Below are 23,045 nucleotides of genomic sequence, written 5' to 3' on the forward strand. Positions count from 1 at the left end.
GTTTGTTAATTTCTTGTTAGCACTTTACTTCACTGTCACTTCAGCACCCATTACAGCACCTAATGCCCCGTACACACGTGCAGATTAGCTGCAGACTTTTGTCTGCAGACTTACCTTTTCTATGTAGTGCAAGGGCCTGCCGGATTGCATACAAATTGAAAGTGTTTAGGTTTGACCTCATATTACATGGTTTTGGTAAGTCTGCAGACAAAAGTCTGCAGATAATCTGCACGTGTATGGGGCATTAGCCTACTCACAGTTAAACACATTTCCTTCTATAGAGAGCCTTAAAGGGTGTTATGTAAATGTGTCTTATTAAAACACGCACGTCCTGCTATCGGCCACGTAGCAAAATATGCAAATACAGTTTGAGCATCACAAAACCTGACAAGTTCAAAAACCTAGAATAAAAAAAAAAGCAATTGGACAGGTGATATGTTGCAGCTGGAATTCACTTCCTGTATTCCTGAGAACACGGATCCAGTTATTACACATTACAGGTATTTGACCTATACAGAGATAATGTTTAATCACTGTGCATAGTGCAATATCCTATAAAACCTCAACACACAAGAAATCATTGATACTGAATGAACAGTCTAAATTTTTTTTATGATAATCATAAGCATGGCATTTTGCAAATAAACTTAATAAGTGGTAATGTATTTAAAACCTATTTCTATTTATATCTTGAAATCAATATATGTACTTGAGGGCAGCCATATATATACTCAATATGTACAGTGTATATACAAGTTCTGCTTACTTTTTTTGCAGTAAAATACCAAGGTTGTGCTTCACTGCTAATTTCTTATATCTAATATTTGAAAGTTGGTATGCTCTGTATGACCCCGTTCACACCTGAGCGATTTTCAGCTTGTAAAATGCCTAGCTCTGAAACTCCAAAAGGCCCAACTAGCAAAATCCCATTCATTTCAATGACCCCTGCTCACTTCATTGCGTTATGTCGCCTTAAGCAAAATGCCTGAATCTCAAAAAGTGCATTTTAGCCCCATAGACTTCAATAGAAATGCCTGACTTGAGCAGAAAAACACTCATAAAATGCTCAAATAGTAGCTCTCCACCCCTAATTTCCTCTCCCTCTCTCCCCCTAGTGCTTTCTATTGGCTAAACAAAAATGCCCAAAGCTGTAAAATGCTTGTAATACGCTTCTAAAATGCTTAAAAAAAAGCTTGTAAAGGCTGAAAAAAAAAGTTAAAAAAAAAAAAATCGCCAGAAAATGGATATGCTCAGGTGTGAATGGAGAATAAGACATTGGAGAATGTGTCTGTATCATATAAATTTGTAAAATAAATACTGGTAATAAAATAAATGGGAATTCTATATATTATCCCACATGCACATGAGTATCCTTCAAGTGTTTAGAGCCTGTGACCTATTAAATCAGTGCTTTTGACAAGACTGTGCCTGAAAACTAGGATGGACAAAGATAATATTCCAGCCAAAAGCGTTTTCTCAGTGCTGTGCACAGAAATCAATTACTTCCCATAATGTACATTGTTTTCCTGCACCAGCAATCCAGAGCCAGGCAGTGCGAAAGTTTTGACATAGGAATCAGGGCCGCTGATAGGGGGGGACCACCAGCCCTCTTGTAGGGGGCCCGAGCACACAGGGGGGCCCACACAGGGAGGGGGATTAGTGATGGACAAAAAATACAGAAATCTTCCTCCAGCACCTGAATCTGATCAGTCTCTCTCTCTGCTATCAGCTTTTATCTGCTGAGAAAGAGACAGTTGTCTCTCACTAATCCCCCTCCCTGTGTGGCCCCCCCTCCCAGCACTGGTTCTAATGTTATCTCTGCCCAGAAGTTTATTTGTAACTTTGATTCTCTTCCTCTGTCTCTGATCACTGAGCTCCAACTGCCCAGCCTGTATATTTTTCTCATCTCTTCTTCATTTTTATTTAACATAGTTTTTTTTCCCTAGATTTAGCAGGAATTATGCGAGTTATGTTATATTTGTGTCTGCTAATAGTGATTTTGTTGTAATTTTAGCTAAATATATCTTTAATATATTCTTGGGGGGGCCCTGCCAGGTAGTCTGTACGGGGCCCCGTGATTTCTAACAGCAGCCCTGATAGGAATATAAAAGGTTGACTTACTCTCCTTGACCTTTAAAGTACAACTAAAGGCAAAATGTTTTTTTTTTTTGTTGGATAGAGGGGAGATGGATTAGAACATCTGTCAGTTTTTATGGCTGTCTGTGCCCCCATTAGGGAGACTCACCCTCTCTATTTGTCTTGTTTACCATTATCAATGAAAGTAAAAGTAAAAGATAATCCCATATTTTGGGTTATCCCCAGAAAAGAAATAAAGGGGAAATCTTCCAATAAGGACACTAGTCCTGGTGACCTGGGGGTCCCCAAGGAATTCCCTTAAAGCAGAGCTCTCCCCTCCACTGCCACATTTGGCACTTTTTGGAAGGAGGAGGAAGCAGATACCTGGTTTTGACAGGTGCCTGCTCCCACTTCAGGGTAAGATTGCTGCGGCGATCTCCGAGTATTTCTGGCCCCTCCTCCTTCACCTCGTTGCCTTCTGGGACACACAGGTCACAGGAGAAAGCAAAAGAAAGCAGGACTATTCAGAAAGTGCAGCGTGACTCGTGCATTCGCAGTAGGAAACTGCCAGTTTCCCTTAGTGAAGATGCTGGCCCCTGCACCTGGAGCCGATTGAAGAATTGGCTCAGGGTGCTGTCATCGCTGGATCCCTGGACAGGTAAGTGTCCTTGTATTGAAAGTCAGCAGCTACAAACACCCAGATTGTAGCTCCCCTTTTATTTTTAGGGATTCCCCCAACTTCCTGTTTTGCTTTGGGAAAGGAAGTGAAGGGAAATCTCCCCAATGGGAAAAAGATGGCAAAATATAAAACCTTAAAAGGGTTATAACCCTCCCTTAATCTATAGGCAAAAAATGTTTTGAATTCAGCCCTCTCCACAACCCTTAACACACCCAGCTAAATACCTAACCTAACTCAAAAACATAACTGTCGACAATGAACCCAAATCTAACACCGTAACCTATAAAAGTAACCCTTACCTTGTAGTCCTAACTCTAAAACCTACCATAAAACATAATCCTCTAAATCCCAACTCCAACCAGGACTCTGAACTCAGAACCCACTGACCATAAAATGAATCTTAACCTAATCCTCTAACACTAACTTAAACCGGTTGTAAACCCTTACATATACCCGGGGAAGTGACTGGCCTCAAGTGATACACAGAGATTAAACAAATCCTCCTACTTAAGTTGCATCTGTTTATCTACAGCCCTTTTTCTATACCGCCAGTGCAGTATTTATACAGCTTGTCTGAGCTTTCAGAAAGCAGGAGGTGGGGAGCTGAAGTTACACACTGCAGAGCTCAGTGAGGTGATCTCTGAGAGCTGATTGGAGGGAAGGGACACACACCCCTACACACAGGAACAGAGCTGAGGCTGTCAATCACATGCTGTGTGCTGGAGCTCCTTCCCCGTCACCTTTTTCGCTCGGTGTCAGGAAAACCTGTCAGGAGTGACTCATGCTTATAGCAGAGGAATGAAGCAGCAGACAGAAATTACACTTAGTGCTCTGGATTGAGACATGTACACAATATAGAGGGATATGCTTTGTTTATATTTAATGTCGTAAGTTAACAGCCACTTTAAAGCAAGATTAAACTCTGCTATATATTTTAAATGGGCCCCCAGGAGGCTTGTGCTATAATCTACAAGTATGCACTGCATATTATCACATGATAGCAGATTTACCTGTCAAACAAATCCCTGCAGTGCTGAGCTGTCAGCATTTCAGCTCACCCCGGGTGTTTCCATATTCTCCCAGACTTCCTTCCAGGTTTGCTCTGTTCTGTCACTTAAATGGCTGGGCTGCAATGACGTCACTTTTGCACATGCAGAGGGGAGTCACTTCATCATGACATAGAGCTGTGCCGTAAATGTACTATGAGCTGTGCATGCGTGTCTCAGTGTACATTACTGCTATAGGCCAGGAGAAGCATTTATGACAGAAGAGACCACTAGGGTCTCTTCTGTCATAAAAACCCTACCTGTCAGCGGGTTTTACATGTTTTTGTTTAACCACTTGCCGACCGCCGCATGACTATCTACGTCGGCAGTCAGCCCCTCACAGGCAAAGTGATGTAGATCTACGTTGCTCGCCTGTGAGGCTCTAGGGGGCGAGCGCGCGCTGCCGGAGGCGCGCTCCTGCCCCCGCTCGCTCCCTAACATCTCCGCGTGTGTGACCGGCGGACCCGATGTCCACCGGTCACTCGCGATCATCGGGTGGAGAGGGAGAAAGGCAGGCGGCTGATGTAAACAAAGCCGCCTGTCATTCTCCCCTGTGTAATGACAGAGATCATATGGTTCTGCTATGCAGGATCGTATTTCTCTGTTGTTACACGAAAAGCCACGCCCCTAGGGACACACTTAACCCCTCTTCTCAATAAAGTTAACCCCTTCCCTGCCAGTGTCATTTTTACAGTAACAGTGCATATGTATAGCACTGATTACTGTAGTAATGTCACTGGTAACCCCAAAAGTGTCAAAAATGTCAGTCAAGGGTCCGATCTGTCCGCCGCAATGTCGCAGTCCCGCAAACAAAAATCGCAGATCGCCGCCATTACTCGTTAAAAAAAACAACAACAAAAATGACAAAAATCTTTCCCTTAGTTACTAAATGCAATAACTTTTGCACAAACCAAATATTATGCTTATTGCGATTTTTTTTACCAAACATATGTAGCCGAAAACGAATTGGCCTAAAATGTTAAAAAATTTTGATTTTTACATTTTTTTGGGGGGGAATTTCATATAAAAAAATTTGAAAAATGTTGTTATTTTTTCAAAATTTACGCTATTTTTTTGCTTATAGCGCAAAAAGTAAAAATCGCACAGGTGATCAAATACCACCAAAAGAAAGCTCTGTTTGTGGGGAAAAAAAAAGAACGTCAATTTCATTTAGGTACAGCGTCGCACAACCGCGCAAATGTCCGTTAAAATCACGCAGTGCCGAATCGCAAAATAGGGCCTGGTCAGGAAGGGGGGAAAATCTTGCGGGGCTTAAGTGGTTAATTCCACTTAACTCCTTCTAACACATACTCATTTATAAAAACCAAACATATCTGCATAGTCTTCATACAAAAACTGAAACCACTGATCCCTGCGGCAGATCAACATGCACAAACGTGCCAGTGCCAAGATCAAATTATACCAAACTATGCATCACACTAGGTCTTCCAACGTCTGTGCAGAGCTGGTCATATGATAACAGTAAAACAAACACCATATGCAGTATCTTTTTCAGAACATCCATATAAGAAGCTAAAGGTTCTCCTGAAGCTCTCCTTTTTCACATTAGTTGCGGTCATGAGCACTGTTCTACGCACACTACATATCCTAAAATGCAAAGTCCAAAGTCCATCTCTGGATCAAGCAAATGATGGTGGCCACATTCCTCCATACAGTAGGATCATGGAGAATGGATGTAGCCACCCTCTAACAGGAAGTAGCCACCCTCTAACAGGAAGTAGCCACCCTCTAACAGGAAGTCAGATCATAGCAGCAAGAGCAAAGGAATTTGGAGATTCTGAGGAGACAGAGCAATAGGAGGGAATTTTATAGAATGTTTTCTTTCTAAACCAGAGTTTAGTGTCATATAAATTTGGCAAATCAAAGCCATCTTCTCTGGAACTGGCACACTTCAAACACTAGAAGTATGTTACTTGGTGATACCTTTAATAAGTACACAGATGAGACCATGCCAATGATGCAAAATAGCTGCTACATTCCACTTACATTTTGTCTTCAAAACAGATTGTGGGGCCGACCACGTTGGCTGCTCCACTTATGATTTTAAAGGCATAGTAATTGTCCGGACATTCCTTCTCATTTCCACATTTGCTGTGTGCTTTTTTCTGAACTGGAAGAAAGTACAATTTATCAGATTTTACTAGAAACCACAGCACAGCTTGTGCATATGAATTATACTTTTTTATTTTGTAAAGAGGGCCCTAAATGTGGCCCCGTACATCACCAAAGCGCCACACATAATATTCAATTAATGTAATGCTACCCCTACTGCATTTCTCCTGGGTAATATAGAGAAACGAGATACCCCAAGCTTTTAATTAGTTAAAAAAAGGCTTTTTTAACAGTTCTTGGTGAAGCGGGTCAACCGTATTGTGAAATGCTTTGAATCTGCCCAAATCACATCTCTCCAATCACCTTGAGAGACTCAAATGATATGTTATTGAGATATGGATTGATCTGATAGAAGGGGTAGCTAGAGTAATATGCGAAAATCAATATTGATGCTTTGTAAATACATTAAAATATAACTAAAGGCAAAACTTTTTTTTTTAGTTTTGGAGGTCAGAGGGATTAAAATGCTTGTCAGTTTTTATTGCTGTCTGTGCCCCCATTTGGAAGATTTTCCCTCTCTATTTGTCCTCTTTACCATTATCATTGAAAACTAAAGTAAAAGAAGATTCCAAATTTTGGGTTGTACCCAGAAAAGTAATAGAGAGGAAAACTTCCAATGGGAATACTAGGTCTGGTGACCTGGGAGTCCAAAAGGAATTTCCTTAATTCCTAAAGCAAGTTCCTCTTGCTTTCTGTTTGGTTATGGGACAGGAAGTGAAGGGAAATCTCCACAATGAGACACAGATGGCGAAAACAAATCTGATGAGGGTTATAACCCTCCTTTATAGTTACATATAGTTACATAGTAGGTGAGGTTGAATAAAGACAATAGTCCATCCAGTTCAACCTGTGTAGGTGTGTGTGGCTGTAATCATCTCACATTGCCCTGAATGTTCTGATCCTTGAGATGTAAGTCTAAGAGTCTTTTGAAAGCCACCATACTTCCCGCAGAAACCACCTCTTGTGGTAGAGAATTCCACAATCTTGTAGCCCTAACAGTAAAGAACCCCCCTCGTTGTTAAAACGTTTTTCCTCTAATCGCAATGTATGCCCTCGAGTCCTCATGCAATCCCTTCGACTGAATAGCTTTTACTCTAATCTTAGATCCTTATTGAGATATTTATAAATTGCTATCATGTCCCCCCTCAGGCGTCTCTTCTCCAGGGAGAATAAATCAAGCAATTGCAGACGCTCTTCATAATTAAGGTCCTCCAATCCCCTAATCAGTTTAGTTGCCCTTCTCTGGACTCTCTCCAGCTCCAACACCTCCCTCCTGAGGACTGGCGAACAGAACTGGACAGAATACTCCTTTGCTCTATTCAAAATGAAAAAAAAAGTTTTGTCTAAAAACGTGCCCCCCAGGAACAGTATAGTACCCTTCTGGTTTTAACTAGACTTTTTTTGATGCATAATTATGTCAATAAATTAAATCGATTTTAATATGATATCATTTTTATGTGTAATATATGCACCTGGAAATTCCCAACATATTTTCTATTTTTCCTAATCTTTATCAATAGGGGAAATGAGGGCTGTTCTAGTAGGCCATTTTAAGTATTTAAGGTGTAGTTAGATGTGGAGGGCTTCACTCAGAGATCAAGAAAGTCCGATCCCAAAGTGAAACTTTGGCTAACAAAAGTAAAAGTTATTTTTGTTTCTTTCCTTATGCAGGACTTTTCAAAGGGTAAACATGGCTGACAGGTTCACTTTAATCTACAGGTAATATGATGTCTGGCTTAAGCATAATGAAATGTTGACACCTCGGTAGTATCCAAATACAAATCTTCTTTATTTCCAAGGAACAAGCATAAAATCCACTCGAAAGGACTATGCGTTTTGGCTGCTAGGCCTTAAAATAATTGTAAAGTCATGTTTTAAAAAAAAAAAAAAAATAACAAACATATACTTACCTCCTCTGTGCAGTTGATCTTGCACTGAGTGGACCGGTTCCTCCTCTTCTGGGGTCCCCCTTTTCTGTGCTCCTGGCTCCTCCCTCCTGTCAAGTGCCCCCAAAGCAAGCAGCTTGCTATGGGGCACCCGAGCCGAGCTGCAGCTCTGTGTATACATTCAGACATGGAGCTGTAGTTCGGCCCTGCCCCCTCTCTCTCCTGATTGGCTAACTGACTTTAAATGACAATAGCAGGATAGAGATGGGGCTCAGGTAAGTATTTGGGGGTGCTAGGGAGGCTGCTACAGACAGAGGGCTTCTTATCTTAATGCAAATGCATTAAGATAAAAAAAAAACTTTACCTCTACAACTCCTTTAATCATGGCTAACAATAAAAACCTTAACAGGCTATATAAACCAAAAAGTAGTAGTTGCGCTAGTCATGTGCACACATAGTGTAATAAAACTCAAAATCAGTGTCCATACATGTTCCAATGTCCATACAATCAATCAAATAAACGGTGAATCCACGTGTCCAAAAGAATCTTGTGCAAAACTTAATTAGTGCTTTTGTTATTAGTGCAATCCCACCACCAGGTGAATTGGTCTCTCACCTCCACTATAGACCCACTGCTGGGTCAATCACAGCGTTGTATATACACAGGGACCTTCAGATAGTAAAGGCTATGGATAGCCTATTACCTCCAGAGGGATTCTCACCGATAAACATAAAGGGGAAACAAAGAAAGAGATCTAGTTCTCTCTGTATGGTTGCAGTAAACCGCTTTATTGAGTAAAAGGAATAGTACTCACAAAGGTGGCGCTTCCAAAGCGCATAGCAATCAGCATAAATGGTGTCTAGGAGGAGACAACTTCCAGCACGCAGGCTCTGTCCCATATACGCGTGACGTCGAAGCCCAACCACAGGCGTTGACTTCCTCAGTAGGGGTCTACTGAGGACCCCTACTGAGGAAGTCAATGCCTGTGGTTGGGCTTCGACGTCATGCGTATAGGGGACAGAGCCTGCGTGCTGGAAGTTGTCTCCTCCTAGATACCATTTATGCTGATTGCTATGCGCTTTGGAAGCGCCACCTTTGTGAGTACTATTCCTTTCCTCAATAAAGCGGTTTACTGCAATCATACAGAGAGCACTAGATCTCTTCCTTTGTTCCCCTTTATGTCTATCGGTGAGAATCCCTCTGGAGGTGATAGGCTATCCATAGCCTTTACTATCTGAAGGTCCCTGTGTGTATACAACGCTGTGATTGACCCAGCAGTGGGTCTATAGTGGAGGTGAGAGACCAATTCACCTGGTGGTGGGATTGCACTAATAACAAAAGCACTAATTAAGTTTTGCACAAGATTCTTTTGGACACGTGGATTCACCGTTTATTTGATTGATTGTATGGACATTGGAACATGTATGGACACTGATTTTGAGTTTTATTACACTATGTGTGCACACGACTGGCGCAAAACTACTTTTTGGTTTATTTAGTTTACATTGTGTGGTTTAGACACTTTTAGTGTGTGCAGCCGGTCTTTATATCATTTGATTATTGCTCCATTCACTATTGATATATTTTTTTGCGCTGATAGTTTTTGTTATATATTTTAACAGGCTATATATATAGAATTTAAAAAACCTGATAAAAAGGGGAGGGGGTGAATAAAAATACAGCTGTGCATAAAGATCAATCCAAGATATAGTCCTACTTGGGCCTGCAGAGACCGTCAAGTCTGGGCACAGATGCATCTAATCTAGTGGTTAATGGAGGGGAGGTATCAGAGCTGTGTTTTGAGGCAGCTTAAAGCATGCCTTAAAACAGGGATTAAAAACTGCAGTTCAGCTGATTAGCAAAAGAAAAAGGGTGCCTAAAGCCCTGTACACACGTACTGATCGTCGGCCGTACGATCGGCCGTCTTTTGTCTGAGGGCTGTCTTGTCTGTTGAAAAGTGCAAAAGACTGCACAGGAATTTTGTCAGCCAACAACAGCCGACTGCAGAAGTGATGTCATGTGATGGTTAACTTTCCGTGTGTTTTTTCTCTGAGCATGCCCAGTCTTGCAAATCTGCTGTCTGTCTGCCGAATTCTGTACTGACTGGCGAACAATCGGCCGTTCTGGTGTCGGCATACAAAAATTTTAATGCTTGCACGACAGATTCTGTTCGGCCGAAAGTGCGCTGTCGGCAGCATCATACTAACAAGCTGAAAATCGGCCGATCATTCGGCGGCCGACAATCGGTACGTGTGTATGGGCATTTAGAGCATGCCAGTTCATGCACATTGTCACTTCTGTACAGAGAAACAGAGTTTTTCAAGATGTTTAAATCACCAGTGTCACAAAGTAGTAATGAGTTTTGCCAAGTATAATAAAAGTATACTTACTATGGGTATCATCAGTCTGCTTATCTACAAAAAAAGAGAAAGAAAAAGCGCTAATTAGCTGCAGGATCTCTTTGCAATTTATCACTAGTTCTTTTAAAGCTACATTACTTGTAAAGGTTTTAAGCTGAACAGCAACAAAATGTGGTGAAAATAAATGTGCTATGTGGGCAAAAGTGATCATTGCAGCTATACAAGCTTTTTTAACACCCTGTTCGAGAACCATGGGCATTTTTAAGGACCCCTCCCTGTCCCCCTTTCCTCTTTGCAGCTATACAAGCCTTCATCAGGTAGAGGTAGAGTTTTTCTACAAGATTTTGTAGCGTGTCTATGAGAATGTGTGTCCTTTCACCCAAAGGAGCATTTGTGGGGTCAGGAACAGGGATCAGTTCGGGCATGTTTGGACCCAAAGCTAAAGCTATCCCGTCAGAAAGCTGGTCACCACCAATCATAATCGGCCGAGGCATTCCCCTCCCCACAGCTGCAAGTATACATGCCCTTTCTTTACATATGGCTGCAGGGAGGGGAATTCCTCAGTCATTTATGATTGGTGGTGAGCAGTGACAGCTGTCTGGCAGAATAAGGCCCCTTCCACACATGTGGACCGTTTGTATCATCAGCTCAGTCACGTTTTTTCAAAGAAAAAACAGATAAAGTTTACATCAGTTTTTCATCCATTTTTACATCGGTGTTTTACATCCTCCAGCTAAAGTCCTTAACCACTTGAGTCCTGGAGCCATTTTTTCAAGTAAAAATGGACCATTTGTCTGTTTACATCCGTTTTTCGTCCAATCTGGTTTTTCTTTTTTTTACGGAAGAAAAATAGGGTTTTTGATCCGTCCAAAAACAGATGTTGACGGAAGTAAATGTAAATGGATTATCGTGCATTTACAAGCGTTTTTCCAGAGAGATTCATTGATGTTTGTTTTTCACCTGTCAATGGATGGATAAAAAAGGGACAAACGGTCCGCATGTGTGAAAGGAGCCTAATGGGCCATACACACTATAAGATTTTCTGAAGACTTTTTCCTTTAGACTTACCAAAACCATATAATATGAGGTCAAACCTAAACACTTTCAATTTGTATGCAATCTGGCAGGCCCTTGCTCTACAAAGAAAAGGTAAATCTGAAGGAAAAAGTCTTCAGAAAATCTAATAGTGTGTATGGCCCTTTACTCAGGCAGCTTTGGACTAGGATCCGAACACACCTGATCTCATCCCTAGTCATGAATTGATGCTGGGCAAGAAGACCTGGCTCACAATGAGTGCTCTTATTCACCCCTAAAGTGTGTAATAATTTGAGATCAGGGTTCTGTGCATGTCATTCAAGTTTATCCACACCAAACACATTAACCACTTGCCGTCTGCTCACGTTGAGCCTACTGCGGCAAAGTGGTTCGTTATCGTCTGACGACGTAGACCTACGTAGTCAGACACTCCCCTTTCTCGGAGGCTCGCTCCCGCTGTATTCAGTCACAGCGGGAGTCAGGCCAGGGGAGGAGCAGCGGCGATCGCTGCTGCTCTTCCCCGATCGTCGGGGAATCCAGTGTGGAGATCCGCCCGCCTGTGTAAACACAAGCGGGCGGATCTCTGAAGTGACAGGCAGGGTCAGATGGCAGGGTCAGATTGCAGGGTTCAGCATAGTTGAACCCTCGATCTGTCCTTGTGTCACTCAGTCACCTCCCCCCCCACACGTCAGTAAGCACCAGGCATACATTAATCCCTCCCTCTGCAATAAAATTAACCCCTTCCCTGCCAGTGTCATTTTTACAGTAACAGTGCATATATATAGCACTGATTACTGCAGTAATGTCACTGGTACCCCCAAAAGTGTCAAAAATGTCAGTCAAGGGCCCGATCTGTCCGCCACAATGTCGCAGTCCCGCATAAAAAATCGCAGATCGCCGCCATTACGCGTTAAAAAAAAAAACACCAAAAATGACAGAAATCTTTCCCTTAGTTAGTAAACGCAATAACTTTTGCGCAAACCAATCAAAATACGCTTATTGTGATTTTTTTTTACCAAACATAGGTAGCATAAAACAAATTGGCCAAAAATGTAAAAAAAAATTGATTTTTACATTTTTTTGGGGGGGGGGGGATTTCATATAAAAAATGTGAAAAATATTGTTATTTTATCAAAATAAACGCTCTTTTTTTGTTTATAGCGCAAAAAGTAAAAATCGCACAGGTGATCAAATACCACCAAAAGACAGCTCTGTTTGTGGGGAAAAAATGACGTAAATTTCGTTTGGGTACAGCGTCGCATGACCGCGCAATTGTCCGTTAAAGTCGCACAGTGCCGAATCGCAAAAAGTGGCCCAGACGTAAGACAGCAAAATCCTCTAGTGGTAAAGTGGTTAAACCATGTCTACAGTTATGGAGCTTGCTTTGTCCACAGGGGCACAGTAATACCAGGTTTTGAGGACGCCATCACACTATCCAGCAGTGGAGAAGTGTTCTGGAAGCGAGCGGTTCCCATTTCCTACATGCTTGCACTTATCCTATGTTTGTGAGTATATTGTACACTACCCTTCTTTGATTTTAATAAACTTTTTTAGTGGTAATGCACAAGGTCGGTGCGCCCTTCTCTTGTCGTTCTTTTGCATTGCTTTTTGGATACCCTTGGTCCTGAGGAGGGCAGCAAGACCACTCCATTTGTGCCTAAAAACCACCTAGAACATTTACCTTCCCGCACACCACTTGAGCGCAGGAGAGATACTGTTTTTTAAATCAGAAACATGCCTTCTCAAAACTGTTGCCACAAGGTGCACAATTGTATAAAATATGTATTTGTTTGATGCAGCAATAACAGTACCCTTCATTGGAAATACCTGAACTCAATAATTTAGAGGGGTGTCCACATACATTTGGCCATATAGTTGGTCTGATGATTAGGTGCCCATAAACTTTTGCCATTTGGTGTAAATTGTGTAACAAAAGAGAAATCATTGTAATTGCATTTCCATTTTTTTATTTTTATATATGGTTTTGAAACTACATGGTTTTCACTCAAACTTTCAGGGAACCAACATTATCTTGCCTTTGTTTCCAGCCACACCTCCCCAATCACCACTTTACTCGCTACAGCATTGAATGACACAACTTCTTGAATTGCTACCAACGTCCAACAAGACCAAATTTATGCAGGGCCAACATATTCTGTGGCCAAGGGCAGCTGGTCTAAGAGTGCTGGCATGCAGGCACAGAGATTGACTATCAGTAACAGATTACCATGTACTGTATAATGGTAAATCCACATCTGGCTGCTAGCCTGTCCGTCCACAGGTTGGACGTTGTTGTTGGTGTAATTGTGCACAATGTGCTTACAATTTACAATTCTGGGTCCATATAGAACTTTAGCAGAGTAGGGTGACAGATAGTTAACCCCACACACCTAGTTATTATTATTATATAGGATTTACAGTATCTCACAAAAGTGAGAACACCCCTCCAATTTGTGTAAATATTTTATTATATCTTCTACTATGCCTCAACACTGAAGAAAGAACACTTTGCTACAATGTAAAGTAGTGAGTGTACAGCTTGTATAACAGTGTAAATTTGCTGTCCCCTCAAAATAACTCAACACTCAGCCATTAATGTCTAAACCACTGGCAACAAAAGTGAGTATTCCTCTAAGTTAAAATGTCCAAATTGGGCCCAAAGTGTCAATATTTTGTGTGGCCACCGTTATTTTCCAGCACTGCCTAAACCCTCTTGGGCATGAAGTTCACCAGAGCTTCACAGGTTTCCATTTGAGTCCTCTTCCACTCCTCCATGAGGACATCACAGAGCTGGTGGATGTTAGAGAACTTGCTTTCCTCTACCTTCCGTTTGAGGATGCCCCACAGATGCTCAATAGGGTTTAGGTCTGGAGACATGCTTGGTCAGTCCATCACCTTTACCCTCAGCTTCTTTAGCAAGGCAGTGGTAATCTTGGAGGTGTGTTTGGGGTCTTTATCATGTTGGAATACTGCCCTGCGGCCCAGTCTCGGAAGGTAGAGGATCATACTCTGCTTCAGTATGTCACAGTACATGTTGGCATTCATGGTTCCCTCAATGAACTGTAGCTCCCCAGTGCTGGCAGCACTCATGCAGCCCCAGCCCTAGACCATGACACTTCCACCACCATGCTTCACTGTGGGCAAGACACACTTGTCTTTGCACTCCTCCTCACCTGGTTGCCACCACACACGCTTGACACCATCTGAACCAAATACGTTTATCTTGGTCTCATCAGACCACCGGACATGGTTCCAGTAATCCATGTCCTTAGTCTTCTTGTCTTCTGCAAACTGTTTGTGGGCTTTCTTGTGCATCATCTTTAGAAGAGGCTTCCTTCTGGGATGAGAGCTATGCAGACCAATTTGATGCAGTGGGTGGCGTATGGTCTGAGCACTGACAGGCTGACCCCCCCCCCCCCCCTTCAACCTCTGCAGCAATGCTGGCAGCACTCATACATCTATTTCCCAAAGACAACCTCTGGATAGGACGCTGAGCACGTGCACTTAACCTCTTTGGTCGACCATGGTGAGGCCTGTTCTGAGTGGAATCTGTCCTGGTAAACCGCTGTATGGTCTTGGCCACCGTGCTGCAGCTCAATTTCAGCGTCTTGGGAATCTTCTTATAGTCTAGGCCATCTTTATGTAGCGCAACATATATTTTTTCAGATCTTTAGAGAGTTCTTTGCCATGAGGTGCCATGTTGAACTTCTAGTGACCAGTATGGGAGGGTGAGAGTGATAACACAAAATTTAACACACATGCTCCCCATTCACAACTGAGACCTTGTAACACTAACGAGTCACACGCCACCGGGGAGGAAAAATGGCTAATTGGGCCCAATTTGGACATTTTCACTTAGTAGTGTACTCACTTTTGTTGCCAGCGGTTTAGACATTAATGGATGTGTGTTGGGTTATTTTGAGGGGACAGCAAATGTACACTGTTATACAAGCTGTACACTCACTACTTTACATTGTAGCAAAGTGTCATTTCTTCAGTGTTGTCACATGAAAAGATAGAATAAAATATTTATAAAAATGTGAGGGGTGTACTCACTTTTGTGATATACTGTATATAGGGCCAACAGTTTACGCAGCGCCTTAAAATGTAAAAGAGCGACAATACACTTACAATACAATATAATACACGAGTGTTAAGAGGACCCTTCTCAGAAGAGCTTACAATGTAATAGGGTGGGGCAAGTGGTACAAAAGGTTGCAACTGTGGGGAATGAGCTGATGAAAGTGATAGGAGATTAGTTGGAGGTGTGATAGGCTTCCCTGAAGAGATGAGTTTTTAGGGATCGCCTGAAGGCAGCCTAGTTCTAGAACTAGGTGCATTGACAAAGAGTGGGTCTCTATCATCCTTTAGGCTAGGCATGACTTGTAAGTCAGCTAGTTAACTGGGGTGGAGAAGGCAGACAGTTAGTATGGGGGGGGAGGAAGTAGAGAAATCTGAACCTGGTTACCTGCATCAATTGGCTCAAATCAACCTTAAAATCAATAAAATATTTGAACATTCTTATTAAAGTCCAATACTTCTACAGACAGGCCCAGATGATCAGTAGTGGAATACATTGCCCTCCTTTATCTTGACTACCTGTCCCTTATATGGCCTAGCTTTCCTCCATTGCTCCCAGTCCCCAACCTTCTGAACACAGGAAGCATGCATGTCCTTTCTTTAACCACTTGACGACCGCCCGCCGCAGTTTTACTGCGGCAGGCTGGCTCGGCTGCGCGAATTGACGTAGGGGTACGTCGGTTGGCAGGAGTGGTGCTGGGGGGTGCACGCTCCCACCGCACTAGACAGCAGGGATACTGATCCATGCCCAATCGCTCCGTGCTGAGAGAGAAGGACGGTCAGCTGTAGTAAACACAGCTGACCGTTGTTTTCTCTGAAATGATCACAGAATGCCTGTGATCCTTCTATATAGGATCACAGGTCTCTATGATCATTTCACAAGTCCCTACCCCCACAGTTAGAAAACACTCCCCTAGGCTCACAATTAACCCTTTGATCACCCCTAGGTTTACCCCTTCCCTGCCAGTGTCATTATTACAGTAACTGCATATTTTTAGCACTGATTACTGTAGTAATGTCACTGGTCCTCCCAAAAGTGTCAAAAATGTCAGTTAGGGGGCTGATCTGTCCGCCACAATGTCGAAGTCCTGCTAAAATGTGCAGATCGCCGCCATTACTAATAAAAAAAATAAATTAAAAAAATGAACATAAATCTTTTCCCTAGTTTGTAGACGTGATAACTTTTGCGCAAACCAATCAAAATACACTTATTGTGTTTTTTATTTTTTTTTGTTTACCAAAAATATGTAGCAGAATACAAATTGGCCGATAAGGATGAAATATGTTGTTTTTTTACATTTTTTGGGGGGGGAATGTTATGTATGATAGTTTAGTGTCACCACAAGATGGCCATTGCGGACACCATTTATAGAAAATGTGCCATGTCCTATTCATTAAATTTGGAAAAAGTTTGCTATTTCTAGAAGCATGGACTTTCCCGGCACAGCAATATGACACTCATGTCGTAAAAAATATATTTATTTTATTAGAAAATAGTTAAAAAGGTTTGGAAACAATTATAACAAAATAGATGGATTTACAATCAAGACATTATTAAAAAAAATATATATATATAGATCATACATGTAACATCACAGTCCTAGAGTGTGGATAGGCCTCAATCACCGCTGGGGTGTATAGGAAATGGGAATGTTATGTAGCAGAATGTGAAAAATATATATTTTTTTTTTTCAGAATTGTTTTTTTTTTTCTTGTTTATAGCGCAAAAAATAAAAATCGCAGAGGTGATCAAACTACCAAATGAAAGCTATATTTGTGGGGGAAAAGGGACATAAATTTTATTTTGGTACAGTGTCGCACGACCGCGCAGTTTTGCGTTAAAGTAACACAGTGCCGAATCGCAAAAAATGGCCTGGTCATTAAGGGGGCAAATCCTTCCGGGTTCAGAACTGGTTAATAAAAGAGGGTTCAGATACTTAGGGCTCTTGCACAAGGGTGCAAAAAATGCCACATTTTTGGTGTTCAGGAGTTTTTTCTCACTGATCTAAATACAGCACATTGCTTTCAATGGCCCTTTAGACACAGGCGTGTAACTGAGGTTTAGACCACTAAAAAAAATTGCTTATGTAAATCACACCTCCTCCTTAGTAGATTATTTATGAATATCTGGCATGCTGGAAGTTAGAAGAGTTTTTATGTGCATATATGTGTGTAAATGCATACTTCATATAGACTACACTTATATTTTTGCCAAAGGAACTTTCTGCCAGAAGGATCCAGCATTCATACTTGCCTGCTGCCTGGGTGTTGCACAGTAATAATGCTGCACACCTGACTATATCTATCACCTGATGCGTTGAAGTCCTTGCCCTTGCGTTTGTGCTCCAAGGTGCATCTTCGCTAGCAGTCTTCTGTTCTCCGTGTTCCCCTGTGTATGACCTGGCTTGTCTGACAACTCTCCTGGCTCTCGACCCCTCCTCGGCAGATGACCTGCATCAGCAGACGATCCGGCATCGGCAGACTACCCGCTTCTGTATCCGACCCCTGCTTTGATGACTACCTGCTTCTGGACTTGACCCCGGCTTCTTTCTGCTCTCTCTTCCTCACTATTGCTGTGCGTTTATTGTGGTTTGCTCCAATAAACTTTTTTATTTTACCTGCATCCCGTGTCGTCTGGATTCTTGGTACCCTGACAGTACGTAAGGGCCATTAATCCTGACAATGCTGGTACTCCTACGCTCAACATGCTGGTTACCAGGCTCGATTAACAAGATCACCTTTTGGGTCAGTTCGTTCAGGCGTTGCAGACGTTACCTGCACACACAGCACACCTTGCTGCTGGTACTGTTAGGCCGGTGGTTCCTCCTGTTGCCGCTCCTGCTTCTGCAGTTGCAGCTGGAGTCGCTGTTACCAGAGGGACGACTGGTTCAGCCCCTCTTCCGCAGAACAATGGGGGTAACCCAAGTCAGTGTCATGGCTTCCTAAACCAAGTGGGCATTTATTATGAGATGGTTCCTCAGGCGTTTCCTTCTGATAGGTCCAAGGTGGGCTTCCTAATCTCGTTGCTCTCGGACAAGGCCTTGGCCTGGGCAAATCCCTTATGGGAGAACGATAATCCTGTGACCCAAGTTTTGTTGCTTCCTTTCGCAGGGTGTTTGATGTGCCTGCTCGCTCTGCCTCTGATGAAAAGCAGCTCCTGTCTATACAACAGGGTATACAAACCGTTGTCGAGTATGCCATTGAATTTCGTACCCTGGTAGCAGAGGTGGGCTGGAATAAGTCTTCTCTCAAGGTCTCTCAGATGCATTAAAGGATGAGATTGCGGCCACGGATCTCCCTGATGAGCTTGAGGCTCTCATTTCCTTCCTAATTTTGATCGATACCAGGCTCAGGGAGAGCTCATCGTTTAACCACTTGTCGACCGCCCCATGCAAATTTACTGTGGCAGAGCAGCTTGGCTGCGCAAAATCACGTAAATCTACGTGATTTTGTGCATGCGGTTTCGGCCGCACACACATGCCCCTGGAGCCGCACTCCTGCTGTGATTAAACACAGCGGGAGGCAGCCTGCGGGAGGAGTGGCTGCGACCTGGCCGCTGGCCTCCCACGATCAACAGAGAAACTGACAGAAGGTGTTCTGTCCCACAGGCAGAGAGAGATCAGGAGTTTCAGCCGAGCTGAAACTTCAATATCTCTGTGCCTATCACAGAGCACCCCCCACAGTCAGTAAGCACAGTTAGGCATACATTAACCCCTTTGATCACCCCCAGTGTTAACCCCTTCCCTGCTAGTGTCATTTATACAGTAACAGTGCATATTATTTAGCAATGATTATGGTATTAATGTCACTGGTCCCCAAAAAGTGTCAAAAATGTCTGTTAGGGGTCCGATCTGTCCGCTGCAATGTTGCAGTCCCGCTAAAAATCTCTGATCGCCGCCATTACTAATAAAAACAAAAAAATAAATAAAAAGTCCCAAAATCTATCCTGTAGTTTGTAAACACTATAACATTTGCACAAACCAATTAAAATATGCTTTTTGGGATTTTCTTTTACCGTATATATGTAGCAGAATACAAATTGGCCTAAACTTATAAAAAAAAATTGATTTTTTACATTTTTTTATTGGGAATGTTTCATAGCAGAAAGTAAAAAATATTGTGTTTTTTTCAAAATTGTCGCTCTTTTTCTGTTTATAGCGCAAAATCTAAAAACCGGGTGATCAAATACCACCAAAAGAAACCTCTATTTGTGGGGAAAAAATAAATCAATTGTATATGGGTACAGCGGCGCACAACCGCGTAATTTTTTGTTAAAAAAAAAACGCAGTGCCGAATCGCAAAAAATGGCCTGGTCATTAAGGGGGTAAAACCTTCCAGAGCTGAAGTGGTTAAGGAGTGCCTGCGGAGGCTTCATTCCAGATTGGCTCCTATGTTTTCTTTCCCACCCATTCCTTTCTCACCTCCCACGCCTCCTGGAGATGGTGCGTCTGGCTCTGAACCCATGCAGCTGGGGTTCACTAGTCTTCCCGAGGCTAAGCAGGCCTTCAGGAGGAGGGAGGGCCGGTGCCTGTATTGCCGGTTTTTTCTTCGTAAAGAAAAAGGGGGGTGAGTTGAGACCTTGCATTGATTATGGGGGCCTCAATCGCACCACGGTCAAGAATGCATACCCAATTCTGTTACTGAATTGTTTAACCACCTCAAGAGAGCAATGGTATTTTCCAAGCTTGACCTAAGGGCCACGTGTAACCTGGTAAGGATCAAGAAGGGCAACGAGTGGAAGACCGCGTTTAATACCAGAACCCGTTATTACAAATCTCTGTTTATGCCCTTTGGCTTGTGCAATGGGCCTGCTGTTTTCCGGGAGTACATCTATGATGTCTTCCGAGATGTTGCAGCAATGCGTGGACGACATCTTGATTTACTCGGACTCCATTGAATCACACTACCTGGATGTCAGAAGGGTGCTGCAACGGTTACGTGAGAGTGGGCTTTTCTGTAAGCTTGAGAAATGTGAATTCCACCTGTCCCAGGTTGCCTTCTTGGGCTACATCATTTCTGCTGAAGGGTTCTCCATGGACTCGCAAAAGGTTTCCACAATAAGGGTTCTGCAATGGCCTCGCCCCAGTGGTCTCCGTTCCATTCAGCTTTTCCTTGGGTTTGCCAACTACTATCGGAAATTTATCAGGAACTTTTCCTCTTTGGCCAAACCTATCTGAAATCTGACCAAGACTGGGCAGCGATTCCCACAACTGGACGCCTACTGCCATCCAAGCTTTCAAAGCCCTTAAGTCTGATTTTGCTATGGCTCCTATTCTGTCTCATCCCAATCCTGGTTTGCCCTTTGTCCTAGAGGTGGATGCGTCTGAGACGGGAGAAGGCGCCCTTTTGTCTCAGCATTGGACACCTGATGGGCCCTTACTTCCTTGTGGGTTCTACTCCAAGAAGCTGTTTCCAGCTGAATGACATTATGACATTGGAGACAGAGAGCTCTTGGCCATTATCCTGGCTCTCAAAGAGTGCAGACACTTGCTCAAAGGTTCCGTGGTTCCAGTTCTCATTCTCACCGATCATAAGAATCTGACGTATACCTCGGGGGCCAAGAGGCTCACACCCTGTTAGGCCAGATGGGTCTTATTCTTGTCTCGTTTTAACTATGTGGTCTCCTATTTGCCCGGTCTCACCAGTATTCTGAATTGTCTAGGGATGACTCCATGCCGACACCAGTCATACCTTCAGATCATATCCTGACTGCCATCCGCACCAACCTAACCTCTCCTCTTAGGGAACCGTTCTTGGCTGCTCAACCGGATGCTCCCACAGAAAGACCTGCTGGCAAATGTTTTTTTACCTGGGGGGTTGCGCATCGGACTGTTGCGCACGTACCATAATTCCAGGACTGCCTGTCATTCTGGTAAGAACCAGATGTCCTGGGCTATTTCCCCTTCCTAACCAGACCAATTTTCAGTGTGCAGTGCTCTCACATTTTGAATGACAATTACTCATTCATGCAACACTGTACCCATATGAAATTTTCGTCCTTTTTTTCACACAAATAGAGCTTTTTTTTGGTGGTATTTAATCATCATTGGGTTTTTTATTTTTTTAATTAAAAAAAACGAAAAATTTTTAAAAAAAAAAAAAATGCATTTTTCTTCATTTCAGTTTTAAAATTTTGCAAATTTAGTAATTTTCTTCATAAATTTTGGCCAAAAGTTATACTGTTACATATCTTTGGTAAAAATAACCCAAATAAGTATATATTCTACGGTCTATCTAATTTCGTGTGACCCTAACAAGCCAGGAAAGTACAAATACCCCCCAAATGATCCGTTTTTGTAAAGTAGACATTCCAAGGTATTTAGTAAGAGGCATGGTGAGTTTGTTGAAGTTGTTATTTTTTTACCACAATTCTTTTTAAAATTAAAATTTTTTTTCCACAAAATTGTCATCGTAACAAAGTTATTTCTCACACACTGTATAGGCATACTTGAACTAACCCCCAAAATACATTCTGCTACTCCTCCTGAGTATGGCAATGCCACATGTGTGAGACTTTTACACAGCCTAGCCATATACAGAGGCCCAACATCTAAGTAGCTCCTCCAGGTGTTCTAGGAGCAAAAGTTACACATATAATTTCCTGACAACCTATCACACTTTTGAAGGCCCTGGAGCACCTGCACAATGGAAACGCCCACAAAATGACCCTATTTTGGAAAGCAAACACTCCCAACACATAATCTAGGAGGCATAATACATCTTTTGAACATGTCATTTTTTGCTGCAAGTTTTTTGGAAAATGTGGAAAGAAAATTAAAACACATTTTTTTTTTTTTTAAACAAAGTTGTCCATTTATACGATATTTCTAAAACAAAGCGTGTGTGGCTGGCTGCCGTTGTGCAGAGCCCACATCACTGAAGCTGTGTACCACTACACGTTGATGTGCCTGTTTTATGCTGCCTAACTAAGTGCAATCTTATCCATTAAAGCCTTTAACTGTTTACAGTCTACACTTAGAAGTCCCACTTTTCTTTTTTGCATACATTCCACGGAGCTTCTATGAACACTACTACCTGGGGCAGTTGGTATATGTTTTCTGCCTGGTCCATAGCTGCTAAGTGCTACATGCCTGTAAACCTGGAGCCCGTTGATTGATGTAGATATATACGGCAATTATAGGCCTTCTGGTAAAACAGGGGTCAAAATATGAGGTGAGGGCATATATGTGCTTTTTGGTGGAGGGAGATCACAGTTTGGAGTTGCTGTCTCCTACATCCTTTCTCAACACCAAGTGGATCTAAGGACTTTTCTGAATTTTCCTTTGGGACTTTTTTCCTTTATTTATACATAATACTTTGTATATGATATTAATAGGATTTGCGCTGCACCATTTGTTAGTTATTACTAACACATATCATGTACATAGCAAAAATGACACCCCAAAATACATTCTGCTACTCCTCCTGAGTATGGTGATACCACATGTGTAAAACATTTACACAGCCTTGCCACATACAGAGGCTCAACATGCAGGGAGCACCGTCATTTGCTGACTACCCATTACAATTTTGTGAGGTACTATGGGGCACTGATGTGTCATGGCTGTGGCACGGATGAGCACTGATGTGGCATGGCTGTGGCACGGATGTGGCACAGAAGAGCACTGATGTGGCACGGATGTGACACGGATGAGCACTGATGTGACATGGATTAGCACTGACATGGCATGGATGTGGCAAGAATGAACACTGATGTGGCATGGATGTGGCACGGATAAGCACTGATGT

At 42.6% G+C, this 23,045-nt stretch overlaps 1 protein-coding gene across 1 annotated transcript in view; it reads right to left on the bottom strand.

Moving 5' to 3' along the window:
* The window catches only part of FAM3D (FAM3 metabolism regulating signaling molecule D), a 157,059-nt gene that overhangs the window by 56,769 nt on the left and 77,245 nt on the right, over nucleotides 1-23,045 (bottom strand). Inside the window, exons 4-5 of the mRNA XM_082266268.1 lie at nucleotides 10,212-10,235; nucleotides 5,809-5,932 (exon numbers count right to left, since the gene is read on the bottom strand). Coding sequence (XP_082122394.1) covers nucleotides 5,809-5,932; nucleotides 10,212-10,235 — 148 coding nt within the window. The remainder of the gene's footprint in view (nucleotides 1-5,808; nucleotides 5,933-10,211; nucleotides 10,236-23,045) is intronic.

Source organism: Pelophylax lessonae (assembly GCF_965119305.1).
Source record: "Pelophylax lessonae genome assembly, chromosome: 8".
Taxonomy (NCBI): domain Eukaryota; kingdom Metazoa; phylum Chordata; class Amphibia; order Anura; family Ranidae; genus Pelophylax; species Pelophylax lessonae.